This window comes from Sceloporus occidentalis, unplaced genomic scaffold, assembly GCF_023333645.1.
Source record: "Sceloporus occidentalis isolate IW3139 unplaced genomic scaffold, rSceOcc1.0.p SCAF_5, whole genome shotgun sequence".
NCBI lineage: Eukaryota > Metazoa > Chordata > Lepidosauria > Squamata > Phrynosomatidae > Sceloporus > Sceloporus occidentalis.
Window position 1 is genome coordinate 37,199,242 of NW_028316985.1, and position 27,489 is coordinate 37,226,730.

General features: G+C 40.8%; 1 protein-coding gene across 1 annotated transcript in view; it reads left to right on the forward strand.

The window, feature by feature from the left end:
* Positions 1-27,489, forward strand: part of EP300 (EP300 lysine acetyltransferase) — a 102,627-nt gene that overhangs the window by 55,749 nt on the left and 19,389 nt on the right. The window contains exons 6-20 of the mRNA XM_089523692.1: positions 289-525; positions 2,901-2,994; positions 4,435-4,572; positions 10,468-10,585; positions 11,179-11,350; positions 12,557-12,634; positions 14,602-14,711; positions 15,058-15,213; positions 15,963-16,421; positions 17,248-17,436; positions 20,278-20,434; positions 20,686-20,804; positions 21,172-21,411; positions 24,187-24,275; positions 26,322-26,402. Coding sequence (XP_089379818.1) covers positions 289-525; positions 2,901-2,994; positions 4,435-4,572; positions 10,468-10,585; positions 11,179-11,350; positions 12,557-12,634; positions 14,602-14,711; positions 15,058-15,213; positions 15,963-16,421; positions 17,248-17,436; positions 20,278-20,434; positions 20,686-20,804; positions 21,172-21,411; positions 24,187-24,275; positions 26,322-26,402 — 2,437 coding nt within the window. The remainder of the gene's footprint in view (positions 1-288; positions 526-2,900; positions 2,995-4,434; positions 4,573-10,467; positions 10,586-11,178; positions 11,351-12,556; positions 12,635-14,601; positions 14,712-15,057; positions 15,214-15,962; positions 16,422-17,247; positions 17,437-20,277; positions 20,435-20,685; positions 20,805-21,171; positions 21,412-24,186; positions 24,276-26,321; positions 26,403-27,489) is intronic.

Here is a 27,489-nt window from a genome sequence, read left to right on the forward strand (position 1 = left end):
CAGGTATGAAATATCTCTTTAGATTTGTTTTCAATCCACAGAGTGTAGCTTGGCATTGGTTGTGTTCTCTTTGGCTTATAATCAGAAAAACAACTTGAGTGGAATCTCCTATGTCCACAGTGAAATGCAACAATAATGTTTCTCCCTTCATCACTAAGCATTAAGGATGATGGTCCAGCAGCTGACTTCTGTCTTTTATAATTGAAAGTAGTGTTTTCTGTCCAATTTTTTTTAATAGTCTGAAGTGATTTTTAAAACATAATACATGCTAGTTTTCATTTCTTTTAGCATTATTAGGTGGTGCTGCAGTAGGACTTGGCAATTCTGGCTCTGTAGGAGTTGGACAACAAACAACACCCAATTTAAATGCTACTAACCAGATTGACCCCAGCTCTATTGAGAGGGCTTATGCAGCTCTTGGACTGACGTATCAAGGGAACCAGATGCAGACGCAGACTCAAACTCAAGTGAAGAGTCAGCAACAGGGACAGTCACCACAAGGTCTTCGCCCCATGAATCCCACAAGTAAGTTCATCATGTTATTTGTGACCATATATTCTTGCATTTCATTTAGTTTGCTTCTTTTCTAAAATTATGCTTTCTTTGGGGAAAGAGAGTAATGGAAAACTTTCTGTGTGACAAAAGGAAGTTCTCAGTGTTCCTTGGGTGCTAGAGTGGAGCATAACCATAAAATGGAAACCATGGTAGCTTTAAAGCTAAATCAGAGCTCAGCAATTTCTATTAATTAATTCTAGTTAAATCTATGTATTGGTTTTTAATATATTTTAGAATTTTAATGTGTAATTGTTTTAACTTTTAATTGCTTTTTAAACTTTATATTCATACTTTTAAATTGCTTTTGTATTGTGTTTAAATTGTACTGTTTTAAATTTGGTTTTAGCTGCCTTGAATACTTATATTGGGAGAAAGGCGGGATAGATGATGATGATGTCGATGTCTCTATGTCTGGGACAGTTAAAGAAGCAAAATGTACCTGTGTCATCTTCTTTGTTCTCCTTCACATGATTTATTGCAATTTTAGGGGAGAAAGAAAGCTCTTCTGTAGTGGGCCCATAACCTGTTGTTTGATGATAATAGAGGCACATGCACATAAGGATTTCGTTCAATTCCCCTTCACCTACCCTACTGCCTGTCATCATGATAGCCATTTACTTTAGTAATGCAAATAATTCTGATATACATCATTGCATGATTTGAATTTGTTCAAATAATGGGAGAGAAAATATTGTTAGAGATAGGAATTTATTAAATGTTAAATATGTCTTTTGTCTTTCGTCTTTGGCTACTGAATAGAATAGAATAGAATAGAATAGAATAGAATAGAATAGTTTATTTATGGTCTTTGACCAAAGTATCTCAGTGTTATATATACACTAACAATAAAAACATTCTTACAAAAAACTAATAAATCTAAAAAAGATCAAATTAAAACACAAATATACATTTAAATAGGAAGCATTACACACTGACATAGGAAAGGAGATCCTTGAACAACTCGTTCTTTTAACCACAATTCTGATCCTTAATAATTAGTTTGCGTGTTGCAATGGCAACAGCACAAAATTGGGACATATTCTCGGTAATTTGTGGATCTACATCCTTGAGCAATAGTGTCAAATCTTATGGGAAGTAGAGAGGTATCTCACTAAGTTGCTATGACTTGATTTTTTTTTAAAAAAAAATGGATACAGTATACAGGGCCCATTCCCACTTGCGAAAAATCCGCGTTGGAACCTGGCTCCGCTCCACTAATGAAAGTGGTTCCAAAAGACCCCTCGTTCAGACTATGAAAAGGGACCTTGTTTGGAACCACTTTTTTAGCTGGGAACACTTGTCGTTCCCATTGGAGGATCCAGGCAAGGAAGGAAGACCCTTGAGGGTCCCTCTGGGGCCAGTGCCACCCTTGGATCACTCGATCCAAGGGTGGCACTGGGGAGGGAGACCTTTGGGACCCGGGAGGAAGAGGGGGTGGTTTTTGTTGTTGTTTTTAAAGAGAGAGATTAATCAAGTGAACGCTTTTGCAACTTCTTGCCAAGCCAAGTAGTTGTAAAATACTCAATCACTTAATTTACCCTTTTAAAAAAGGCAGCACTGACTGGGGGGGGGGGGGGGGGGATGGTGGAGCTGTCAAAAGTTCTATCCCAATTTTCCCTCCCCTCAGGAAGAATCGATTCCGAGCAGGCGTTCCCACTTATTTGAGAATCGATTCCTCAGGAAAGTTCTGCAAAAAATGTAGTGTCAGGAAACCCCACGCTTTTGCCATTCACTGCAGGTTTTTCCCATTGGAATCGATCCAGTGAGGATCAACATCCAATTCCAATGGGAACTAGAAGCATTTACCTCACATTGGGACCGGGACTTTTTTGTAGTGGGAATGAGGCCACAGTCAGGCGTTGGTATCCACGAGGGATCTGTTCCAGACCCGCTCTCATGGATATGAAAAAACGTGGGACCTCAAGTCCTGTTGTCCCTAATGGTGGCACAACATGCACATGGCCAGGTGAACACACCACTATTGGGGACAATGGGACTTGCTGTCCATGAATGCTTAAATCTGTGGATGGCAAGTCTGAGGATAGTGAGGCCTTACTGTATTTGTTTATCATCTTTCAGTAAACATAACCTAGCAGTTGTACAGCAATCATAAAACATTAAAGCAAGAAAACAACGAAGCATGATAAGAATGTAAAAGCCAAATTTTAAAACAATAACTTAACACCTTTTTTTAGATGTAATGAAAATTCATAAAGAGGTAGAAATCCTAAAACAAACTAATAGTTGTGTGGAGGCTCTTACATGCTTACAGGACTGAATCTATTGTAGAGCATGCTTTGCTTAATGCCTCTTCCCTCCCCCCCAATCCCCCATTTTCCACCTAGATGCTAATCCTATGGGAGTAAATGGAGGTGTTGGAGTTCAAGCACAGAGTTTGCTACCTGATTCCATGTTGCATTCAGCTATGAATTCTCAAAAGTAAGTTTATTTTTGTTTAATTCTGTGCATAATTTTTTAAAATAATGCATTGATTAAAGAATTCACAGACAGAAATGCCTAGTATATAGGACAGCAACCATAAAAGGTAGGTTTTATTATAAGGGCTTTTCAGGGGGGGAAATACGTAAAGATTTCATCCTTACGCTCCTACTGCATATGGGCCTTAATAGATCTGTTATTAATTAGAATTCAAATTCATTTTGTATTTAGAGCAATGTTGAGATTTGCCCTGAATTGTGCAGTGGTGTTGCTACAAGTTCTGTGAACATTAAAAATGTAAGCATTTGAATATTGTTGAGGAACTGTTTTTTCTGCTATTGCTAATGATGTGCAGGGTCTACAAGCTTTTCAACCACGAGGTCTGCATTGACACAAATTTATCCCTCACCCCATAATACCCTTTCCTCATGGAGAGAGCTAGGCATGCGGGGCAGGGAAAGCTGTATGTAAGCCCCTTAGGGGTTGCAGGTTGTATGTCACTGCTGTTCAACATAGGGTATAAGATATAATATACAGTGTGAATAAGGCTGTGTGGAACTTCCAGGAGTTTAATTCTGTGCCCTGCAAAATGAACTCTTGTGGATAGAACTCAGTATGAATTAGCTTGTGCAGAACTCTGCTTCTGATGCTTGTTGAATAGACAAGGATTGCATTAGGGCCATGAAGCTCCAACTCCAGTCAATTATGTCTTGGTTGATTAATTTAATTTCGGTTTGAGGATGCTTATAGACTGCTTATAGAACAAAAAAGCTCTCTTGCAAAATTCATAAAAGAGCATAAATAAACAATTAAAATCAAATTAATAACTTAAATACTAATACAAGCCAAACAGTAACACTAATACTGACCAAAGAGAAATGTTAAGGTCAATCACACAATAAATTTGCGTCAGGTAGTCCCATTAAAAACCTTAAGACAAAGCCATGGAGAATAGATGTGGCTTTAGGTTTCTTGTGAAGGCTGCACAGATGGTTCCTGCTATAATCCAGTAGATATTATGTTCCATGACTCCCTGTACCTTTAGGTCCAAATGTTCTGAAAAAGGAGCACACTCAAAAAGAGGCCCTATAGACAACTTTCATGTTGAACAAATTATAGTAGTCCAGCCTGGATTTTTCTCAAAGCAAGGTATGCCCTCTCCAGATAGGGCTGGAGCTGGTTTACCAGATTTACTTCAGTTGTTTGTTCAAATTCAGAAGTTTAAATCATATTTTAAATCTGATTATTTGTATAAGTGAAAATAACTTAGAGCTAAAACTTCTTTAAAAAGCAAAAAAACAGTTTTTAAAAAAGTGCCAGTAATCTGTTTATCTACTTGTTCTGGGTCAGAATCTAAACATGAGTTGACCATAATCTTACCTACTATCCTGTGTCACCTACTTATCAGCTTTCACTTATATGAATTCATCTTATTTTCAGCCCTATGATGAATGAAAATGCCAGTGTTGCTAATCTGGGGGCCATGCCAACAGCAACACATCCATCTGGCATTGGAATTCGAAAACCATGGCATGAAGATATTACTCAGGACCTCCGAAATCACCTTGTTCATAAACTGTAAGTACTGATACCAAATGTTGTTCAGACCTCTCAATTAAAACTGAAATAGTGAAAGATGTACACTTGGATGGATAAATGGGCAGGAGCCAGTTTTCAAATAATGCCCCAGCATACTGCACAGGCCCATCCAGTCTCAAAGTAGGCCAAACAAAGAGGTATTTTGAGTAGGCAGTTCAGGGTGTTCATGGAAAATATTTTCACCATTTTTCAGGTTCCTGGGTGTGATTTTGTTGTGAAAATTGTCCCAAATGCTCATTGAATTTTTTTAAAGTTTAAGGACTTTGTCAGGGGGCTTCATGGCCACAAATATGGGGGTTACATTTTCTCCATCTGAGGAATCTTTGATGCATCTGAGGCACCTTTGCACTACATGACAGATGTCTATTGATGTTTCTCACCTTCTGCAACCTCTATTGATGTAATGTTCTGTAGGGAAGTTATAAGAGGGAGGGAGAGAAAATTAGTATGGAGAAATAGGAATATAAAGAAAAGAAACAATATACAGTCGGTCCTTCTTATATACGGATTTTTTATACACGGATTCAAGCATACACGGTTTCAAAATGTTCAAAAAAAGTATAAATTTCAATTATCAAACCTTGATTTTCCATTTTTTATAAGGGACACCATTTTGCTATGTCATTATATTCAATGGGACTTGAGCATACACGGATTTTGTTATACACGGGGGATCTTGGAACCAAACCCCAGCGTATAACAAGGCTCCACTGTAATAGCTGTGTTTGGGGAAGGTAGGGTCCTTTACCTTTGCAGGACTTCATAGGAGTCTGGAGGAGTGACAGGACAGATGTTTAATAATAATAATAATAATAATAATAATAATAATAATAGGATTTATTTATATACCGCCCAATCACTGGGAATCCAAGCGGTTTACAACAGAGGGGATAATAGACGGTTCCCTGCCCTCAGGCTTACAATCTAAAAGACATGACACAAAAGGAGAAGGGAATGGTGAGGGGGGAGGGGATCAGGTCCATCATTCTTCTCTCCCTCTGAGGCCTGGACCAAGGCAGATGGACCGGAGGGAGGGCTCTGCTTCTTCCAGGCAGGCCTGTTGGACCTAGCCTGCGTCTCTCTCCCTCAGGCTGGTGGATGAAGGGAGGGCTTGTCTTCTTCCAGGCAGGCCTGTTGGAGCTAGCCCTCAAGATGGTGGCTGAAGGGAGGGCTTGAGGGTTTAAGCAGAATTACTATTGAAATTAGTGAAAAAATAATTGACTCTATCCCCAGTGAATGTTAGAAATGTGACAAATTTTCTGTCTAGTTGATAGCCAAGTCTGTTTATCACTCAGAGGGAGACAACCAGGAGGGCCCAGTCATGTCACCCACATCTATCAGGGGGGTTTAGTTTACTTGTGTTGACAAATCAGAGGACCATGCATTGGCACACACTGTCTCATCACTGTGATGTTTTAAATAATTGTTATTGTTGTTTTACCTTGTAGTTTTCCCTGTTGTTCAGATCAGGGCACATCCACCAGGAGCAAACTGGAATGGTGGCTGTACCTGTGTTTGTCTGATATGCAGAGCAAAAGCTTAGATCTCTGTTTAGATTAGCGGTCCCCAAACTTTTTCTGGCTACTGGCCCCTTTTGTCTTGGGTGACGACCTTACCCCCTCATGTATATTTCTTGATAATGAGGTTTATTGTTCTACTGCAAATTCATAATAACCAACCTTGGTCACTTTGCACCTGGTTACCCTGGGAACAACAACTGAGTAGCCGGCTGAACATCAACTAAGAAGCCTCACCCATGCCACCCCTCTAGCAAAGACCAGTGCAGGGCAGAGGCCTGTCAGTCACTGCTCAGCCAACTGCTCAGTTGTTGCTCCCAAGGCAACCAGGTGCAAAGGGAGTCTCTAAGTGGTTCACAACTATAAGGTAGTTGCCCCCAACAAGCTGGATACTCATGTAGGCAACCTTGGAAGGATGCTAGGCTGAGTCAACCCTAACCCCTGGCTGGGATTGAACTCACAACCTTGTGGTTTGTGAGTGAGTGGCTGCAGTACTGGCACTTAACCACTGTGCCACCAGTGCTTCTAGTCTAGTGGCTTGCATCTAAGGAAGTGGGAGCAGGCCAAAAGTGGGAGACACCACCACACTAAATGATCAGCAAGGCTGCATTGTGGTTTTAGGGAACCCTGAAAAGAAGGTTAATGCAACCCTCATCCCCACCTACCATGGTCATACAGGCCTCTGATTCCCCTTGTCCCTGAAGCCCCACCATCCCCTTTCCCCTGCACTGACCCCCTGCTGCCTCTTTCCCCCTCACCACTCCACTGGATCTTTCCACTGCCCCTTTGGGGGCCATACTGCCCACTTTGGGAATCATTGGTTTAGATTAGTGGTCCCCAATCTGTGTCCTTTAAGGGATTTTGGACTTCAGTTCCCAGCATCCCAGACTATTGGCCAACATGGCTGAGGTTTCTGGGAGCTGAGGTCCAAAATCTCTTAAAGGGCACAGTTTGGGGACTACTTGTTTAGATGTTTCTTCTGCAAATAAGAGAGATAGCCTATAGTGCTTTTACTCTATAGGTCAAGGTAACCTGATGTCTATTTTTCTTGTCAGAATTTCCCAATGTTGTCACCACAACATAGCCTTTCAGCTAAGACACAAATGCATCAGCTTCTCACCCCCCCCCCCAAAAAAAAATTAGGTGCTGAATATCATGAATGAGCATACTGAATGAATGCTATAGCTCACCACAAGTTTTTATTAGAGTTCTCCAGTATTACTATCTCCATCTACATAGAAAGCAAAAGCAAGATTCATATAAGTTTTCTGCTTTAGCACCAATTGACATAGGTTTTCTGCTTCAGCACCTCCTAGCTGTACCATCAAATCAGAGAAAAAGTTAATGGAGGAAGCCAAATAAGATTTCCCCTCCTCTGTAGTGAAATTTTCCTTCCATCCCAAATTCGTAGCATTACAGGATCTTAAAACTTCGGTTGAATGTTTAGAAAAACAGTTTAGGCATCCAAAGAATGAATGTCTTGTGTCTGAATTGAATTTCTGTGCCTAAGTGCTTGTGTGTTTTGGATCTTTCCAAAGCTTTCAGTGAGTTCAGTAAAATGCTTTGTACTGTATGTCTTTTGGGCCACCATAGCATCCAGATTTCCTCCTATGATTATTTTTTATCTTTCATTTAGAAGTTGATAAGGATATACAGTGGTGCCCCGGGTTACGAAATTAATTCGTTCCGGGGCGCCGTTCGTAACCCGAAAAGCCTTCGCAAGCCGAATCGCCATAGGCGCTAATGGGGAAAAGCCGCGATTCCGTGTGAAATCGCGCAGAAAAGCACCAAAAGTTTTTTCGTAACCCGAAAAAACTTTCGCAACCCGGAACAATAATTTCCTATGGGTTTTTTTCGTATCCTGAAAATTTCGTAACCTGGGTATTTCGTATCCCGAGGTACCACTGTACAGTGCGCCCGCACCATATGCGGGTGCATTATACTCAGCTTCCAGCTTATGTGGAAACCATGCGTCAGTTAAAGAAATGGCACGTGTATTCCCCCGAGCTGCAAGTACATGCCCCATTGTTTTTAATGGGGTGCGAGTGTACACGGATTTCCCCTTACACGGGGGGATCCGGAACATATTCCCCATGCAAGGGGAGGGCCCACTGCATCAAGAATAAAATAATCTGTACCTGAAAAATTCACTGCTCATTTAAGATTCCTGTATTCTTTGACAAAATTAAAAAGTGCTTGGGTTAGTTCCCAGTAGGATGTATTCTTATCCTTTTCTTGTTTCCCTCTTTTTGTTTGATGTTTTTGCTTATGGTATGCTGAGATTGTGGGGATTGGATTCATTAGCCCATGTGCCTGCTTCCTGTTTGTAGAAGGAACTGCGTTAGTGAGATGTATACAGTCAGCCCTTTGTATCTATGAATTCTTTATCCACGGATTCAAGCATCCAGGACTTCAAAAGATATTAAAAATATATAAATTCTAAAAAGCAAACCTTAGTTTTGCCATTTTATATAAGGGATACCATTTTAATACCCTATTGTATATACAGTGGGTCCTTGGTATACGCGGGGGATCCGTTCCGGACCCACCCACCCCCGCGTATGCCAAAATCCGCGTGTGCTCAAGCCCCATTCTGTCCAATGGCGGCGCGCGTGCAAGCGCGCTGCTATTGGACAAAAAAGTCCCCCTCCTCTTTCCCCCCTCCTTCCTACCCTCCCTCCCTCCTACCTACCTACCTACCTTCCTATAACCTACCCACCTTCCCTCCCTCCCACCCTCCCTCCCTCCCTCCCTCCTTACCTGGGTCGCTGCCGCCGCGTTCTCGCTGCTGCCGCCACCGCCACAGCAAAATCCGGGTGCTACTCCTGGAGGCCAAGAGACCTCCAGGCTGCACCCGGCCCTTTCATGGTGGCAGCGGCAGCAAGGAGGACGAAGGTTGACCTCGTCCTCCTCGCCGCCGCCGCCGCTGCTGTAAAAAGCCCAGATGCAGCCTGGAGGTCTCTTGGCCTCCAGGAGCAGCACCCAGCCGTTTTGTGGCGGTGGAGGCCGAGGCCGCGAGGGAGGAGGCTTGGCCTCGTCCTCCTCGCGGCCTTGGCCTCCGCCGCCGCAAAATGGCCGGGTGCTGCTCCTGTAGGCCAAGAGGCCTCCAAGCTGCACCCGGCTCTTCTTCAGCGGCAGCGGCAAGGAGGACGGGGCCAGGCTTCATCCTCCTCGCCACTGCCGCTGTTAAAGGGCCAGGTGTAGCCTGGAGAAAAGGGGCCTCCAGGCTACACCCGGCTCTTCTTCCTCGGCGGCGGGGGCGAGGAGGGCGAGGGCAAGCCTGGTCCTCCATGCCTCCGCCGCTTTTAAAGGGCCAGGGGCAGCCTGGAGGCCAAGAGGCTTCCAGGCTGCCCCTGGCCCTTCTTCCTCGGTGGCGGGGGTGAGGAGGGCGAGGGCAAGCCTGGTCCTCCTTGCCTCCGCCGCTTTTAAAGGGCCAGGGGCAGCCTGGAGGCCAAGAGGCTTCCAGGCTGCCCCTGGCCCTTCTTCCTCGGCGGCGGGGGTGAGGAGGGCGAGGGCAAGCCTGGTCCTCCTTGTCTCTGCCGCTTTTAAAGGGCCAGGGGCAGCCTGGAGGCCAAGAGGCTTCCAGGCTGCCCCTGGCCCTTCTTCCTCGGCGGCAGGGGCGAGGAGGACCAGGCTTGCCCTCGCCCTCCTCGCCCCCGCCGCCGAGGAAGAAGGGCCGGGGGCAGCCTGGAGGCCAAGAGGCCTGCAGGGTGCACCCAGCTCTTTCGCGGTGGCAGCGAGGAGAACGAAGCCAGGCTCGTCCTCCTCGCCGCCGCCACCGCGAAAGAGCTGGGTGCAGCCTGCAGGCCTCTTGGCCTCCACGAGCAGCACCCGGCCTTTCCTGCGGTGGTGGAGGAGGAGGCGCATGACGACGGAGCAGGTAAGCAGGGAGGGAGGGAGGGTAGGTAGATAGATAGGTGGGAGGGAGGGAGGGAAGGAAGGAAGGAAGGAAGGAAGGAAGGAAGGAAGGAAGGAAAGAGGGGAGGAGGGGGATTTTGTCCCCAATGGTTGTGCGCGTGCACGCGTGCCGCCATTGGGGACAACATCCCCGGATTTGCCATGCGCGTATGGTCAAATCCACACATGGCAAATCCGCGTATAAGGAGGGCCGACTGTAATGGTATTTGAGCCTCCATGGATTTTGGTATCCACAGTGGATCCTGGAATCAAACCCCAGCAGATACCAAGGGCATGCTGTGGTGTGTGTGTGTAAAATTTTCCTTTAACTACCCGAGTAGAGAAATAAAGTTGTATTATGCTTATTAATTTATGTGAAATACTGATCACTTGTTTTGGAGACATAAATATTCTGGAGGCAAGTAGTGTGTTAAGCATTTTTTCCACTCTATTTTTGCAGAGTACAAGCCATATTTCCAACTCCTGATCCTGCAGCACTAAAAGATAGGCGAATGGCAAATCTTGTCTCCTATGCTCGGAAAGTAGAAGGGGACATGTATGAATCAGCCAATAGTAGGGTAAGCTCTTGAACTTCATAACTTTTTGGAATTGCATTCATTATATTGAATATTTGTTTCTAGATAAACTGATTCTTGTATGTTTTTAGTACATTTGCTACTAAAAATAGTCATGTTCTTTTCCCATCATTATAACATACATCTGAAACATTATTTCAAAGAAATTCTTCAGTAATGTTAATGAGTCATCACTTGTTCAGTTACTTATGAAACAAGTTACAAGGATTTAGGCGCAATGTTTTGTTCATCGTCCAGGCTGGGGATATGTAGACATATGAAGGCTTCGTTGTTAATGATTTTCTATAATTGGATAGCATTCAATAAAACCGAGGGAGGAATCAAAAATGGCTTTCCCTGTAATTTTGGATCTCAGTAGCAGGGATTTAGCCCTTTTACATTTCCTCTTTGCTAAACCCCTCTCTCCCAGTCTAGATCCCTGCATTATGAATTCCCTCTCTATGTGTGCATGCAGACCATCCTTTTTCAATTATCAGTATTTTAATAGTGTTGCACAACTTCTGATGAGAAAAGTACATCCTAATAAGATACAACTGTTTAAACACATGCTTTTTAAAATTATTTTCCCACTATAGGCAGAGTACTACCACCTATTAGCAGAGAAGATTTATAAAATCCAGAAGGAACTGGAGGAAAAGAGGAGGACAAGACTGCAGAGGCAGAACATGATACCTACTGCCCCAGGCATGCCACCAGCCCCTATGAATCAAGGGCCTATGGGGCAGCCACAGCCTGGAATGACAGCAAGTAAGTGTGGTATAATTACATCATTTGTCATCATCTATTGTTTCCTACCTCTTCAAGAATCCAAATGACAGATAATTGGAAGTCGTAGAAATACAAATGCTTGTACTGCTAGACCTCATTCATTTTGCCATAAGGTCTGCCAATGACTTTGAGTCCTACAGACAAAAATTCATACAGCCTTCATCATGTAGGTGGATATGGTGTGATCTGAATGCAGCTTGTGTGAATGAAACAAGCAAATGAGTGAGAGCGATTGCATTGTTTTCTCTAAAAATCATAAACGTTGACTTGCCTGGGCAGTCAGCTATTATACCCAGGAAGTCTCATCATTCTCACTTCCTGTTCTGCTGAGCCAGAGTGTATTACTTTGGTATCAACTGTTCAGTGAGGGTCTTTTACATGGGTGGAGTTGTTTATGTTAGTAGTAACCCTTATTACTGAATCAGGCACAGGATGTAGCTTAGCACTATTTTGAAAGAGGAACTAGTCTCCCCTTTTGTTGCCAGCATCTTTAAAAATGTTTTACTTCTGTTGTATACTAGAAGTATACTCTAACCTATTGGTAGTCAGGTAACAAGCTCTTCACCTTCTCTGGCAACTGTATTGTGGGCCTGTGATCTTTCTCGTGCAATTGACTATCACCTTTTGTTTTATTTGAAATTATTTTTAGAACATGTTTGACTGCAAAACTTTCCCAGGTCAGCATATACATTTTCTTTAAATGTACAAAATAAAGCAGTTTAAAACTGGCAGCTCAGAAACAAAAGCCAGTGAGAACAAATGTGTTTTCAGGGCATTAATGAAGACTTACAAAGAAGGGGTTTGGCCAACAACAAGTGAAAGCTTATTCAAGACCTTTACCTTTCTACTAGTGAATCTAACTTAACTTGGCAGTTGAAAAATGAGAATGGGTTCCGTAGGCTAGCATTACCATAGCTTGTCTTTTGTTATATCATGGCTGTAGTTCCAATTGTTAGAGTTTGATTATTTGTTCTCAGGTACTTTTTGAATACAAATACTAGGATGTAGCTTAACTGTAGAAATTGACCAAAGACTAAAGCAATACCTTAAAGTTAAAGACATTTTAAAATATTTGCTTGAACAGCTATCCCTTGGAAATGAAGGCATTCAAGACACACAAATTATTTTTTTAATTCATAAACCATGAGAAAATCTAGTAACTCTGGATTTTTCACCTAATTGCAGATGGCCCTCTTCCTGACCCAAATATGATACGTGCCAACGTGCCAGCTCAGATGGTGAATCGCATGCAGACGCCACCAGGTGAGAATTCAGAGAAAAAATCTGACCAGTTTAGATGAACAGAGAAAACTTTCATTCTCTCTACCTCACTCTTCCCTCTGGAGAATGCCAAAAAGAAACTAAAATATTAAAGTAGTCCTGTGTATCCCACTCAACTGTTTAAAATTGCTTTTGTGTTGTGTTTCATGTCAATAAATACCCTTTTGATTTTCCTAAATAATGATCTCTTAATTTGTGAAAGAAGCAGTTGCTGTTTAGATGCTTCTAAATTCAGCATCATTTGTGGTTCACCAATCCATTTAGATAAGAATGGAAATAGTCTTTTGAGAAAATACTTCCTAGTTGCTGGTCAGTATAAAAATTCTTACAAGGGGTAGCTTTTAAACATCTATATTGATAATATCAGTCTCCAGTAGATATGTGAAATCCAAAGAAAAATATTTCAGAACTACCAGTACACAGGAGCATATATGTTCCTAATAAAAACCAACTTTCATTTCCTACCTAGTCTTTTTAAAACAATGTGATTGAAATTGCATGTCTCTCATGCTAATGCTCATTCACTATTTAACTGCCAGTCAGTTTGTCCATTGTCTGCTGCCCCCAGGCACCCAGTTATGAATGAAATGTTTATTTATATCCCGCCTCTTCCATTTTGGGGATTGAGGTGGGTAACAACATGATTTATACAACACACAGTAATAAAAACAACAAGAAGCCCACGAGTCCCCAACCCTAACCCTTCCTCCCAACTATAAAAATTTTAAAATAATAAAAACATAATTAAAATATATGACAATACATCAAAAATTATTACGCATTCAACGAATAAGGAAGGGACGTGGTGAGATGGGCAGATTCGGTCGGTTCTGGGCATAATCAATCAGGGAAGGCCTGCCGGAAGAGGATCATTTTTATCGCCTTTTTGAAAACCTCCAGAGAGGGTAATTGGTGAATCTCTTCCGGCAGGTCATTCCAAATTTTTAGAGCGGTGGCAGACAAAGCCCTCTGGGAAGTCGCTGCCAATCTGGTCTTCCTTGGTTGTAGAAAAATCTTCCTGGAGGAATGGAGTATAGGGAAGGATTATACGCTTATGTTTTTGTACAATTTTGTTTTTGAATATCTGGTTATCTTTCTTGTCTTTGCTTCCATCCATACCACCTTACTGCTGTTTTGGTGCTTTCCTCTGTTTCTGTATGATCTCATATTCTTGTATGGCTTCTGCTGCAAGCTTTTATTAATTCTTGCCTCTCCTTCCATTCAGCTTTCTAATTTTGTCCAATTCTGTGTCTTGATGACATGTTTCCCTGAATCTTCCACTATTTTTTGCTTTTGAGTATGAAAAAACAGTCCCTTCACTTTCACAGCACTATTCCTGGTCTTATCTTTGGAAATATATTGGTCTCTCTCTCTCTCTCTCGTCTTTCGGGGGCATTTATGATACATGTTTTTGATTGTTTGTTATAAATCCTTTTCTCTTTATTGCCTTTCTAGTAATCTGGACTGTATCTAAATCTAATAATTACCCATGAGACTGTTATTTTCTCATTTTTCATTCCTGATATATTCCAACTCTTGTTTTGGTTGAGAATTCGTATGCTAAATGTATTTCTTAGTTACCACATTAAATTTCTTTTTATCTGTTTTCTAACTATTACTTGAACTGCAAATTATTTCTATAAAGCTTATTGTTCCTGTGCATTCAGTTTCTCCTTAAAATCCTCTTGCACTCCATGTGCTTCCTTCACCATTTTCCATAAGTACAATTTTTTGTGAATAATCCTAGTTGCATACATATCTAATCAGTGTCTCCTCTGTATTTTTTTCTACCGAGTACCAATATTACTTTCTCCTGACACCTTGATCCTCTTCTGTATCATCGGTTTAATAACATCCTTCCCTTTTCTCTCTTACATATTAACGTGTGTGTGTCATGAAATAATGATTCTAATGAACTCAGTCTTTGTTTTAAACATGTGAACTTGTAGGAATCAATCAGTTTGGCTCAATGAACATGCAGATGCCATCAGTTGGACCCCGACAAACTCCTCCCCTTCAGCACCCTGGACAGCTAAGCCAGACAGGGACCATGAGCCAGGTCAGTTGATCCTTCAGATGCTAGCTGTAGTGTTCGATGTGTATGTATAGCATCCTGTTCATCTTTTAATCAATTCTGTCTTGGGTTCCTATGAAAAAGTGTGCAGGAATATTCAGATAGTGGATTTACTGGGCTGCTGGGATTATAATATCAAGGGAGTCCCACTTTAGCCTCTTGCACTAATAGTTTGAACAAATTGATTTGAAGATGTGAGAAACAGAATACCAATAAATATGCTGTATTGTGATGATCTTGAAGTGTCAGGTCAATCTGAACTCAGTGAGTTACAAAGAGACAAGCAAAAGGTGCAGAATTCTGTTACTTCATAATATATGTTTTCTCACAGATGGGATTTTCCCCACGTATGCAACAGCAAGGGGTTGGACAGCCTTCCAATCAAAGCCAGTTTCTGCAGCAGAGCCAGTTTCCTGCATTGTCCCCTGGCATGAATCCAACAAGCACGCCTATGACTCAGCCTGGCAATCAGACTCCAACTTCTCAAGTATGTTGAGAAAACTTTCATTCCCTCTTTGAATATGGTGTTATTTGTTTGGTAGAGCGCTGTGTAAATTTACAGCGCTTTATAAATAAAGGTTAATAATAATAATAATAATAATAATAAGTAGAGGCAGATAAATGGGGTTGACAAAAAGGAAATAAATAAACTAGATAGTGACTTCATTGATTATTTAAGGATACATTCTTCCTCCTTACCCTTGACATCCTTATTGAAGAAGATTCTTATTGAGGAATCAGTAGCCCCGACAGTGCAGTGTTTAAATGGCAATACTATAGCCACTCATTCACAAACCACAAGGTTGTGAATTCAATCCCAGCCAGGGCTAAGGGGCAGCTCCAGCCTAGCATCCTTCCAAGGTCACTAAAATGAGTATCCAACTTGTTGGGGGGCAATTAGCTTACAATTGTGAATCACTTAGAGACTGCTTAGTGCAGTATGAAGTGAGTATATAAATGAAGCTGCTATTGCTAAGAATGTCTTCTAAGTTGCTGGCATTTTCATCTCACATAGTACATAGCAACTAGAGAGCCACTTTGAGTAGAGGATAGGGGACCAGGACCATCCTACACATTCTCCAATTACACTACCACCAAGTACCATCACATTTTCTTTATACTTGCCTTTATGATGAAATAGGTTGGAAATGAAAAGCTGATAATACTTTGAGTTGTTAGATTTTGAAATGAATGTTGTATATTCAGAAATGGATAATTTAAACTTTCTCTGCACAGGCACAAATGACCAGCTCTTCCTGTCCTGTAACTTCTCCTGCTGTGGCTTCAGGTTCCCAAGGGAGTCATATTCATTGTCCCCCTGTTCCACAGTCTAATTTGCATCGAAACTCTCCTTCTCCAGTACCAAGTCGTACTCCTACTCCTCATCATACACCCCCAGGTCTGATACCCCAACAGCAGCAGCCACCAGCACCACCACAAGTGACAATTGCCTCTGCTCCTGCCACAGTGTCTCAAGCAATGCCCCCTGGACCACAGTCTCAAACTATGCATCCTGCTCAGAGGCAAACTCCAACACCTCCCCAGGCTCAGTTGACTCCACAAGTGCAGCCTCCAGTTTCTGTTACCCCTTCTGCAGAGCAACAGCTGCCACAGCAGCCTCTTTCACAACAGAGCACGACTGCATCTGTACCCACCCCAACAGCAACGCTGCAGCCTCAGCATCCTACAACACCTGTAAGGCAACATACTGCTGCTGAGTTTGGAATGTTTCTGTGTTTTGGTTTGCACATAGTATAAATGGCATTAATTTAATGCCAAAGATTTTGTGGGTGAACAAAATAGTACATTGAACTTTGACACTTGTGTTGTCTTCAGCGTGCAGTGTTTCAAAAGAATTTAATGTTGTTAAAATACTGAGCTTACGTACTGTCAGTCTATACAGGGGTTTGGTGTGAAGAATAGTATGTAAGACAGGGGTAGGCAACCTGCGGCCTGGCAAGGCCTTGGGACTGGCCCCAGCCCGGTCCTGCCGCCGATTGGCGCCAGGGCCTTTGGCGTCTCGCGCAAGGGGCATGGTGGGGCAATTGTCTATAGAAGCCTCAGAAACATGCATTTATCTTAATATTTTTTTTAAAAAATCAGCAAATTTTTTCACGTGTCCTCCGGTTTTTATTTAAAAGTGCCCTCCATTTGAAAATTTTGTCCTACATTTGTCCTGGTTTATTTATTTATTTAATTTTTTTTAATTATTTAATTATTTAATTTTTGGCTTCAGCCCCCCAGTTGTCTGAGGGACAGCAACCTGGCCCCCAGCTCAAAAGGGTTGCCTACCCCTGGTGTAAGAGCATAACTAAGCACCATATTGGACAAGTATTGATGGTGTAAATTGATTCCATAGAGTATGTTCATGTACTTGGGAAGCAGGTAACATAAGTTGCCAAAGATGCACAAGAACAAAATGAAGCGCAAAAATTAAAATCTTCTGCAAATGTTTTTGGCTCTCCAGATATACTTACAAGATCTAAAACAAGTAAATCTAAATGTTGTTTTTCTTTTTTAGCTTTCTCAGGCAGGCGCAAATATTGATGGGCAAGTATCAAATCCACCATCTGCCAGCAGTGCAGATGTCAACTCTCAGCAGGCTGCTCCTGAACAGCAGCAACAACCCCTGCCTGAAGTTAAAATGGAAGTTAAAATGGAAGAAGAGGAACCAGAACAGACTGATCTGCAAATGGAAGAGAAACCAGAGGTGAGTTTATGGAATGCACAGTAGGTAGATTTAATTATTATTTCATTTTATCGTATTTCAATCTTGCTGCTCATTCAAAAAAACACAGAGTGATGTATTTTGGGTTTCCCCATTTCATCTGCAAACAACTCTGCGAAGTAAGAAGAGACTGAATGGCTCATGGTTACCTGTGTCATGGCTAAGCATGAATTTGATTCTAGATCTTTCCAAGTCCAGCATTCCATATGCTGCCATTCTGACTTGTAGCTCAATAAAGTTTATAAACAAAATTGAAGTGCTTCAAAAATGGTGTGCTTGTTGGCCATGTCTCCTGTGTGTACAGTCTCTAAAACATGGTGAAAAACAATAATTTCAAATGGTTACTAAGCATCTTGGTATCACCAGCTGATGTTAAGTCTTGTAGTAGTCGCAAGCAGGACCACTGAGACATGGATCCTACATAAAGTGCTTCAGTAAAGAGTACAGCATGAAAATAATGTGTGGATAATAATGTAAGAACTGTATTGCCAACATCAGGGGCAAACAACTCTTCTGCTCTCCAGTTGTTTTGGCTACACTCATATAAACCGTAGCCAGTTTGGTTGATGGTCAGGATTTATCGGAACTGTTTCCAGAATATATGGAAGGCATCTTGTTCTTATGCTGACACTGCAGTACTAAGTTTTTGAAATGCCTTTAATCTGGGCTTTGAAATTGAAAAAAAAACAACAGGGAATTTAATAACTTAAATATTATAAAATTGGGTATCATCATCATCATCATCAATAATAATAATAATAATAATAATAATAATAGTAATAATTTGCTTATACCCCGCTCTTCAGCCAGGCTATCAGAGCAGCTTACAAATTGTTAATCAGACATTTCCCTGTCCTCAGGCTTACAATCTAAAGAGACAAGACACAAAAGGAGAAGGGAATGGCAGTGGGAAAGAGGAAAAGTCCAGCAGATCTGCTCTCCCTCTGATGCCTGGACCAGGGCAGATGGACTGGAAGGAGGGCCCTTCTTCTTACTCTGGTTAGGCCCAATTAGGGAAGGTGTTGGGCCTACCTTCTCTTCCCCTCAGAGGCCAGGATGGAGTTGGATGCCTTCTGGGATGGGCTCAGTTCCTTTAGGGAGGCCTGATGGCATTGGGCCTACCTTCTCTTCCCCTCAGAGGCCAGGATGGAGTCAGATGCCTTCTGGGAGGGCTCAGTTCCTTTAGGAAGGCCTGATGGGATTGGGCCTACCCTCTCTTCCCCTCAGAGGCCAGGATGGAGTCAGATGCCTTCTGGGATGACTTATTGAGGGCTTACTCTTACTGAAGAAAGCCTTTAGCCAACCAAGATAGCCTAGGTGCCTTAAATATGTTGACTTTATATATTCCCTCAGTATATCACTCATTATTAGTCCTTATGCTGGGACATTAAACTATTTAATTTGAGGATATAAGAAACCAATATTTTTCGTTTGCCATATTGTCTAGCAATGATGATATGGAAAGTTGCACTGCGGCTACAGGAGAAAGGGGACCAATTCTTACATACACTGGCACCTTCCCTTGTCCTTGCTCCATCCAGGTAGAGAAAGATGTGGCAGTGTGCCAAAGACCTGACCTTGAAGAAGGCAAAATGGTTGTATCCCCCTGACCACCAGCAGCCAAAACTTTGGTATAGAGTCAGCTGCTTCTTCTGGGTTTAGGTCTTTACAACCAAACTCTGTGGGAGGGACAGGAGTGACTAGGAAAATTACCTGTAGTACACTAAAAGCATTTTGCTCTTGGTACCCCTGCTCTTCCCACAGAGCCTGGTTGTAAAGATTGAGAGCAGAAGCAGCCAGCTCTGTACAGCAGAATTAGTTGTTCATGACAGTGGAAGTTTTGCCTTTTTCTCCTTTAGGAAGCAGGAGCAGTATTCTAGCAATGGTTTGCTTCTGAATTTCAGCAGCAAATTGTAAAAATAACAAGAATGTGATGCTGCATTTTATCAATAATTTACTTCTACTGTAGTTGATAGTGGGGACTTGCATAACTACAAAAAGGGGTTGGGCCTTTGGGCTGCATTTTGCTCTCCCATCTTATGTTATGTGTACATGTGATAGTCATGTAAAGTGGTCACGTCTGTATGTTACTTGGTTTTCACACATTTTCTTGTGAAGTTATAAAAAAAGAAATAGTGCTCAAAATTTCATGCAATTATAAATGCTTTGGACAGAGTGTGAGTCTTCCCAGTTGATGTTGGGAACAGTATATAGCAGGTGTAGGCAAGTGCGACATGGCTGGCAATCGCTTTCCAGGTTGGCCAAGTCAAGTGTTTAAGGGCAGCATTTTATTGGGGGAACAGACTAGGGTTTTCTTTAGTTTAAAACAAAAAAAAAAATACAATAGGTATATAAAATAGATTTATTTATTTAAAATAGATTTAAAATTTCTTGAAATTAATTTTAAAATGTTCACGTTAATTCATTAAAAGGTCCCAATTCATTATTCCCCACCTATACCACATTAATTATATTTACATTCATATATAAATTTAAAATGTTCTAAAATAAACTATAAAGTGACATTGACATGTAATGCTGACTTTTTAAATAATTATATTGGCTTTGATATAGACTACCCAGTTGACTGTAGAGTATCTAATTCCTTTTCTCATTAACTCATATGCATTTAATGGTTTGCCAGTGCATTATGGCAGCAAATTACAGTGTCATTCTTTTTTTTAAAAAAAACTTCTGGCTAATCCTGGGGGGGGGGGGGGGGGCTTGGATATTGTTTGTGGCCCTTAGATCACACTTGGCCCATCCCTGCAACACACCGTGTTACTGCTGAAGAGATTTCTAAAGTTTATTATCTGATTCCAGGTTAAGGCTGAATCTCTGATAGAGGAATGTAAATCTGAACCAACGGAGCAAGAAGAGAAGAAACCAGAAGTGAAACAAGAAGTGAAGGAAGAGGAGGAAAGACCTAGTACTCCAGGTACTCAGTCTTCACCAGCTTCAGGACAGTCAAAGAGGAAAAGTAAGTTAAATTTCTACTACCAGCTACATAGAAAATAATTTCTCAAGATCAAAGACTTGAACATGTATGTAACATTTTAGTAACAGAAATTTTGTGTAGAAGGCTATCCTTCAGCTAGGAAGATAGGCCTGTGAAATTCAGCTGTTTAATATCAGCATAGAAAATGTGTGAAGACATGATAGATGAAGTATTGTTTATATAGGATAGCATATTCCAATTACTTGAAACTTCTGTGTCTTTCTTTTTAAAAGTTTTCAAGCCAGAAGAATTAAGGCAGGCGCTTATGCCAACCTTGGAGGCACTTTATCGTCAGGACCCAGAGTCCCTTCCTTTCCGACAGCCTGTGGATCCCCAGCTACTAGGAATTCCTGTAAGTGTGCAATAAAAGAACTTTATTTCTCTTAATAGAAAGCAGGTTATGTGCATATCTATAGTGTCTTATAAAGCCACCTCTTTTTTTCTAGATTACAATATGGGCAAGAAATTATGAGAAGTCTTTTCAGAGTAAGATTATGTCATTTCAGTTTAGAAAGTAGTTTAGTATTTGTCATCCTCATTGACTGGCTAGAAGTAAATTTCTTATCACTTAATTTCTAAGAAGGGCAGGCAGTTTTTTAAGATTTCATTTAGTAGATTTGTTTGACAAGTGATAAAAGCTTCAGCTGAAAGAAAGCAAGATCCAGGATCATCAACCAAGGGTTGAAAATTCTAATTTGTTTGCCTTTTTCCCCCTTTAGGATTACTTTGATATAGTAAAGAATCCCATGGATCTTTCTACTATCAAAAGGAAGCTTGACACAGGACAGTACCAGGAGCCCTGGCAATATGTGGATGATATTTGGCTCATGTTCAATAACGCCTGGCTTTACAACCGTAAAACATCTAGAGTGTATAAGTACTGTTCCAAGTTGGCAGAGGTGTTTGAGCAGGAGATTGATCCAGTTATGCAGAGCCTTGGATATTGTTGTGGACGAAAGGTGAGGAGGGGCTTCTTGATTGAACATCAGGAAACTGTACCAATTGTCAAAATAATTGAGTGTCTCATTTTAAGAATTCTCATAATTTTGAGCATAAATATGGACATCAGATATTATTAGAGCCTAGCTAATTGTGACTTCTTCCCACTCCTAACCACTTTGGTTGTGGGATGAGTTGCCTTGTAGATCATTCAAATGTTTTTAATCCAAGTGAGACAATGAATTAAAATGCTTTTGATGCTAATGAGTCAGTATGTATTAATTGAAATTGTATTCTGAAGTTATCTTAAATTATGTTCACTGCTTATTTGAGAGCTGACTACGTGTTCCACTAAACTGTGTTAATTGCATTCAAACATGAAGTGTAAGTCATCCAGGGCATAAGAAGTTTGTGAACTCTTGTTTATCCCTGTGTATTTATGTACAAGGTATTTAAGTCAGTACTTTAGAAGTCATTTTGGGGCTTCTTTTTCTGGATATCTGTGTCCTGTGCATATTTACTTGGAGATAATTCTTGCAGTATTCAGTGGCATTGGCTTTTTAAGTAAGCATGCATAGGATTGCTACCCTGTTGAGTTAGATAATGCTGTTATAGAAACAGTATATTTAAGAGTCTGAAAAATATAAAACGAATGAGTATTTATTTGTTTCCCATCTTTCTCCCGATATAGAAATTCAAGGTGGCTAGTAGCAAATTTAAAACAATACAAAATTTTTTTTTAAGTATAAATATGTTTTTAAAAAACAATTTATAAACTTAAAAGACATTAAAATAATACAACACATTTTAAAACTATGTACAAACCTTTAAATCAGAATCACACAGCACTTAAAAGCCCAACCCCCATCAGTTTGAAAAAGCCTCACAGTGCAGAACTGTACCTGCAGCTCAAAGGGCACCAGGGACAAGCCGTTCTGGCTACTCTAGGGATGGAGTTTCAAAACCTGAAAGCAGCCACCAAGAAGGCCCTTTCCTTTGTTCCTACCAAACAAACCTGAAAGGATGGTGGTACTGAGAGAAGCGCCTCTCAAAAGGGGTCATAAAGGGAAATAAAGTCCTTCAAATAACCTGGCCCCAAACCAGCAGTTTGAATTGTTCCTGGAAATGGACCAGCAGCCAGTGAAGCTGTTATGTGCTCTCTGCAGCCAGCTCCAGTTAACAACATGGCTGGGGCAACTGAAGTTTCTGAAAAGCTATCAAAGGCAGTCTCACATAGAGTACATTACAGTAATCCAAACAGGATGTAACCAAGGCATGTACCATTGTGGCCAGATCTGACTTCTTCAGAAATTAGTGCAGTTACGAAATAAATACAACTCGGACATTTATAGAATCATAGAATCGTAGAGTTGGAAGAAACCACAAGGGCCATCCAGTCCCAACCCCCTGCCATGCAGGAACTCTCAATCAAAGCGTCCCCGACAGATGGCCATCCAGCCTCTGTTTAAAGACCTCCAAGGAAGGAGACTCCACGGGTTCCACTGTCGAACAGCCCTTATTGTCAGGAAGTTCCTGCTAATGTTGAGGTGGTATCTCTTTTCCTGGAGCTTGCATCCATTGTTCCGGGTCATGTTCTCTGGAGCAGCAGAAAACAAGCTTGCTCCCTCCTCAATATGGCACCCCTTCAAATATTTAAACACAGCTATCATATCACCTCTTAATTTTCCCTTCCCCAGGCTAAACATACCTAGCTCCCTAAGTCGTTCCTCTTAGGGCATGGTTTCAAGTCCCTTCACCATTTTAGTCGCCCTCCTTTGGACACGTTCCAGTTTTTCAACATCCTTTTTGAATTGTGATGCCCAGAACTGGACACAGTTTTCCAGGTGGGGCCTGACCAAAGCAGAATACAGTGGCACTATTACATCCCTTGATCTATATACACTATACTTCTGTTGGTGCAGCCTGAATTTGCATTGGCCTTTTTAGCTGCCGCATCACACTGTTGACTCATGTTCAACTTGTGTTCTACTTGGACTCCTAGATCCCTTTCACATGTAGTCTCATTAAGCCAAGTGCCCCCCATCCTATATCTATGCATTTCATTTTCCAGCCTAAATGCAGTACCTTACATTTCTCTGTGTTGAATTTCATTTTGTTACTTTTGGCCCAGGTTTCCAATTTATTCAGGTCATTTTGTATTTTGAGCCTGCCCTCTGGGGTTTTAGCTACTCCTCCTAATTTGGTGTCATATGCAAATTTGATAAGTATGCCCCCAATTCTGTCATCTGACTTACTTAAAGATGTTGAATAGCACAGGCCCCAGGACAGAACCCTGTGGCACCCCACTGGTCACTTCTTTCTAGGATGAAAAGGAGTCATTGTTGAGCACCCTTTGGGTTTCGCCAGACAACCAATTACAAATCCATGTAACAGTTGCCTTGTCTAGCCCACATTTTACAAGCTTGTTTGCAAGAATGTCTTGGGGAAGCTTGTTATGTTCCACATTACTTGGAAACTCTTGACTGCAATCTTAACACAGACATTATTTATTTGTTTGTTTGTTTGCTATTTGCATTTATTTATCACCTCTCCCCACCCATCAGGGTTCCTTGCAGAAATAAATACTTAGTATGAGCTACTACTAGTCCATTTAAATTTTTTATGCCCAACCTACCTCGGAGCCTACTTGACCCACAGGGTGTGGTCAACACCTTTGGCTTCAGATTACAGTCTGATGACCATAGCAGTAGAAGTACATGAAACTTCTTGTGAGTTTCTCATAGTTCCTTGGATATTTGTAAGCAACCTGTTCCCCCTTCTCTTTGTTTTTGCAGTTGGAGTTTTCACCACAGACTTTATGTTGCTATGGAAAACAGTTATGCACAATCCCAAGGGATGCTACATATTACAGTTACCAAAACAGGTAAGAAAGCATTTTGGTGCTGCTCTGTGCCTGCTGTAATAATGGTATTTAGATGGAGACAGGCACGCTCTTAAACATTTAACAGCCTTGCCATGGCAACTATGGTCCTGTTGCAGCATTTGACATCTCCCCCTATTTCAAGAAACTAGGTATATATGTTATAGATACGTTTGGAGCTATTGCAGCAAACCTTTCAACACTTTTTCTCATTACCAAAACAACACAAAACAAAGCATGCATATCTGCATCTTGATTTCACTGTCTTTTTGACTTCTGTCTTTTCCCAAAGTAAGTGTTCTTCTCTGTTCAAATTAATTCAGTTGTCATGTCCATAGCTATAATGGTTAATCTGTTACACTATTTAAAAACCAAATTGAAAAGCAACATATTTGCTAATTTCATGCATGACATTTCTTGAGTTGAACTTCCCTTTAAAAAAACCCACAAAAAACTAGAATCTCTGTGGTGATCTCTGTAAATGCCTGGGATCTGTAATAATTGAGGCAGTCTCTGTCAGGTGATCCTGAGGATGTTCCTTGCTACCAGTGGGCACCTAGTGTAGTCCTTTTTACAGGGGTTCCTGCAGTCAGCATGTACTTTGTGAACTAGTTATGGCCCTCCAGTTTACCCCTTTTCTTCCCTTGTGTTATAGATACTGGTTCCATCTAAAAGATGGTAGCAGTCATTCTCAAAACTTACTTTTTTCACAGAATAATTTATTTTGCTTTGGTGTTCACAAATATCTGATTAGAAAAGTGTGTTAATATGTCTGTTGAAGTATGAAACAATGTTGAGAATGTAAGAGTAGGATACATTCGGTCTGATTTTTGCTCCTTCATATTTTTGGCTGTGTGAAATGGAGGTTTACTGTCCAAAAGATGTAACCCAAAACCACTTGGTATATGATACTGGTATACTCATTTGGATCCTGTCCTTTTGAATGTATTGACATTTCTATCATTCTGTCAGTGTAAACAAATATATTTTTATTAAGTGCTAGAAAAGTGGGGATGCATAGGGGAATTTCTTAGCAAGTACAAATCCCACAGTGTTGGTTTTGTTTTGCTTTAAGATATTGTCGCAGTTTTGTTTTTTGTTTTTGTTCCCTTTTGTTGTGTTTGTGCACTCAAATTAACTTACCCAGCAGTGGAAAGGCTGAAGTTTCTGTACACACTGAGGGTAAAAAAAAATCTAGAAAAAACACGTTTAATCCTGATGAAGGTGGAATTCTTTTAATATCTCAACTGACCCATGCGTGCAAATTAATGTACATCAGTATTTCATATATTAAAAGTATACCTATACTTGTCAGATGTATTAAAGTACTTTACATTTTTTTAGATTGCAATCACTGCTTTAAACATATATCGCAGACAGATACTTCAGGAGGGAAAGGCAGTACTCTGTCAGCATATGAGTATTCTGAAGATGAATTACTCTTGCCCATTTCCAGCCCACTCCTGGCCTATGTCCTTGTGAAAAAATTGCTATCCTGATGCAAATGTCAGAGCAGCAATTCCTCTTACCCTCTTTCTTCTCTATTTTGATTCTCTGCTTTATGTAGCATTGCTTATTGAAATGAGGAGAGCATGGGTATACTGAAATGGAATACTCTTTATTTGCTATAATTTGCTGCTTGTGATCCCGTTTGAGAGATTTAATGCTAATCTGTGCTTTGCCTTGGCTTTCTGCTTTGTGTTGTCCTGTCTTGATTCTGTGTTTTTGTTTTTGTCCTGCAAAACCCATTTCTTTGTTTGTGTATGTGTATTGTTTTTTATTTCTCCTTCATGCTTGTCGTTGTCTGCACTTGGCTTTGATTGCAAAAAAACAAACCATACCAAACCAAAACAAAACAAAACAAAACAACCAAACACAAACTCTGGGTCCCATAAATCTTCATCATTGAATGTCCCTGTCGCCGTTGATGACCTGCTTTCTGCTCCCGCCCCCCTCCTTGGCCTGATGTGATTGGTGACTCCGTTGCTTGGCTTGGGCTGTGTTGTGTGGACGGAACAGTTCACCCAAATATGGCCTTCTTGCCGACAGGTATCATTTCTGTGAGAAGTGCTTCAACGAAATCCAAGGGGAGAGCGTTTCTTTGGGGGATGACCCATCACAACCACAAACGTGAGTAATTGTATTCTCCCCCCTCCCCCCCTCAATTTCCCCATAGCCATTATATCATTAGCCTCTCCATAGTCTAAATGCTACAGTTTTAAAGAAAATTTAATCCAGTTAGGGCAAAAGATAATATAATGCTAAGACCTCATGGTATTTCCAGGACAAATAGAAGACAAAAGCAGTTTTTTGAAAAACTTAACAAATTGTGGGTATCGGAATAAATTCTTACTTTAAAACATTGAGCCATTTTTTTTTTTTTTTTAGGAATACTGTATAAGAAACACCATTTCTTTAAAATGGAAAGATAGTCCCCGTTAATTTGATACATCTTTTGTGCCTGAGTGTATGATGGCCTGGTGCTGAGAATTTTGATCATTCTTTCAGTCTTTCTGCTTTGGGAGGAGACTTCATTGTTTAATTCCCAGTCATGTGATAATTAAAGTAGACTTACACATTTTAATAAATACCTTATTAGATGATGAAACTGTTTCCAGTTTGCATGTGTGCACACAAACACACATTTTTCTCTTTCACTCTTGCTTGACCTAGCAAGGCACTTTACCTGGGTGAAAGTAGATACCTAACTGAAATCTGGCTTAAATTTAAGGAAAACTTTCAGTAGACACTGCAGTCATGTTTTGATACTTGAAATGTAATACACCTGTATTTTTATGTATTATATAACATTCCTTTTTGTAAACCCCAGTATTTGTTAATCCCCTGGTTACCAGTGGTTTGAAACATGGTTCCCAGTCGTATGCAATAATAAAAATTAATTGCTAAAGGTGTGGGATCTTCTATAGGCCTGCAGGTAAATGCTAGTTTGCAGAAAACATGAATTAATGCATAGACTTGTACAATGTTATATAGAATATTCTCAAGTACTTTTATCCCTGATTTGGGAAATATTTAAATAATAAAAAATAAAATATGAATTGTATTGCATTAATTCCTAAAAATACATCTTGTGAATACACACATGCGTGTGTGTGCAGACACGTGTTCGCGCACACACATAGACAACACATCAGACAAAACGTTACTCTCATGTAGTCTTATACAAATAATTAGATAACTATTTTTAAAATACTTT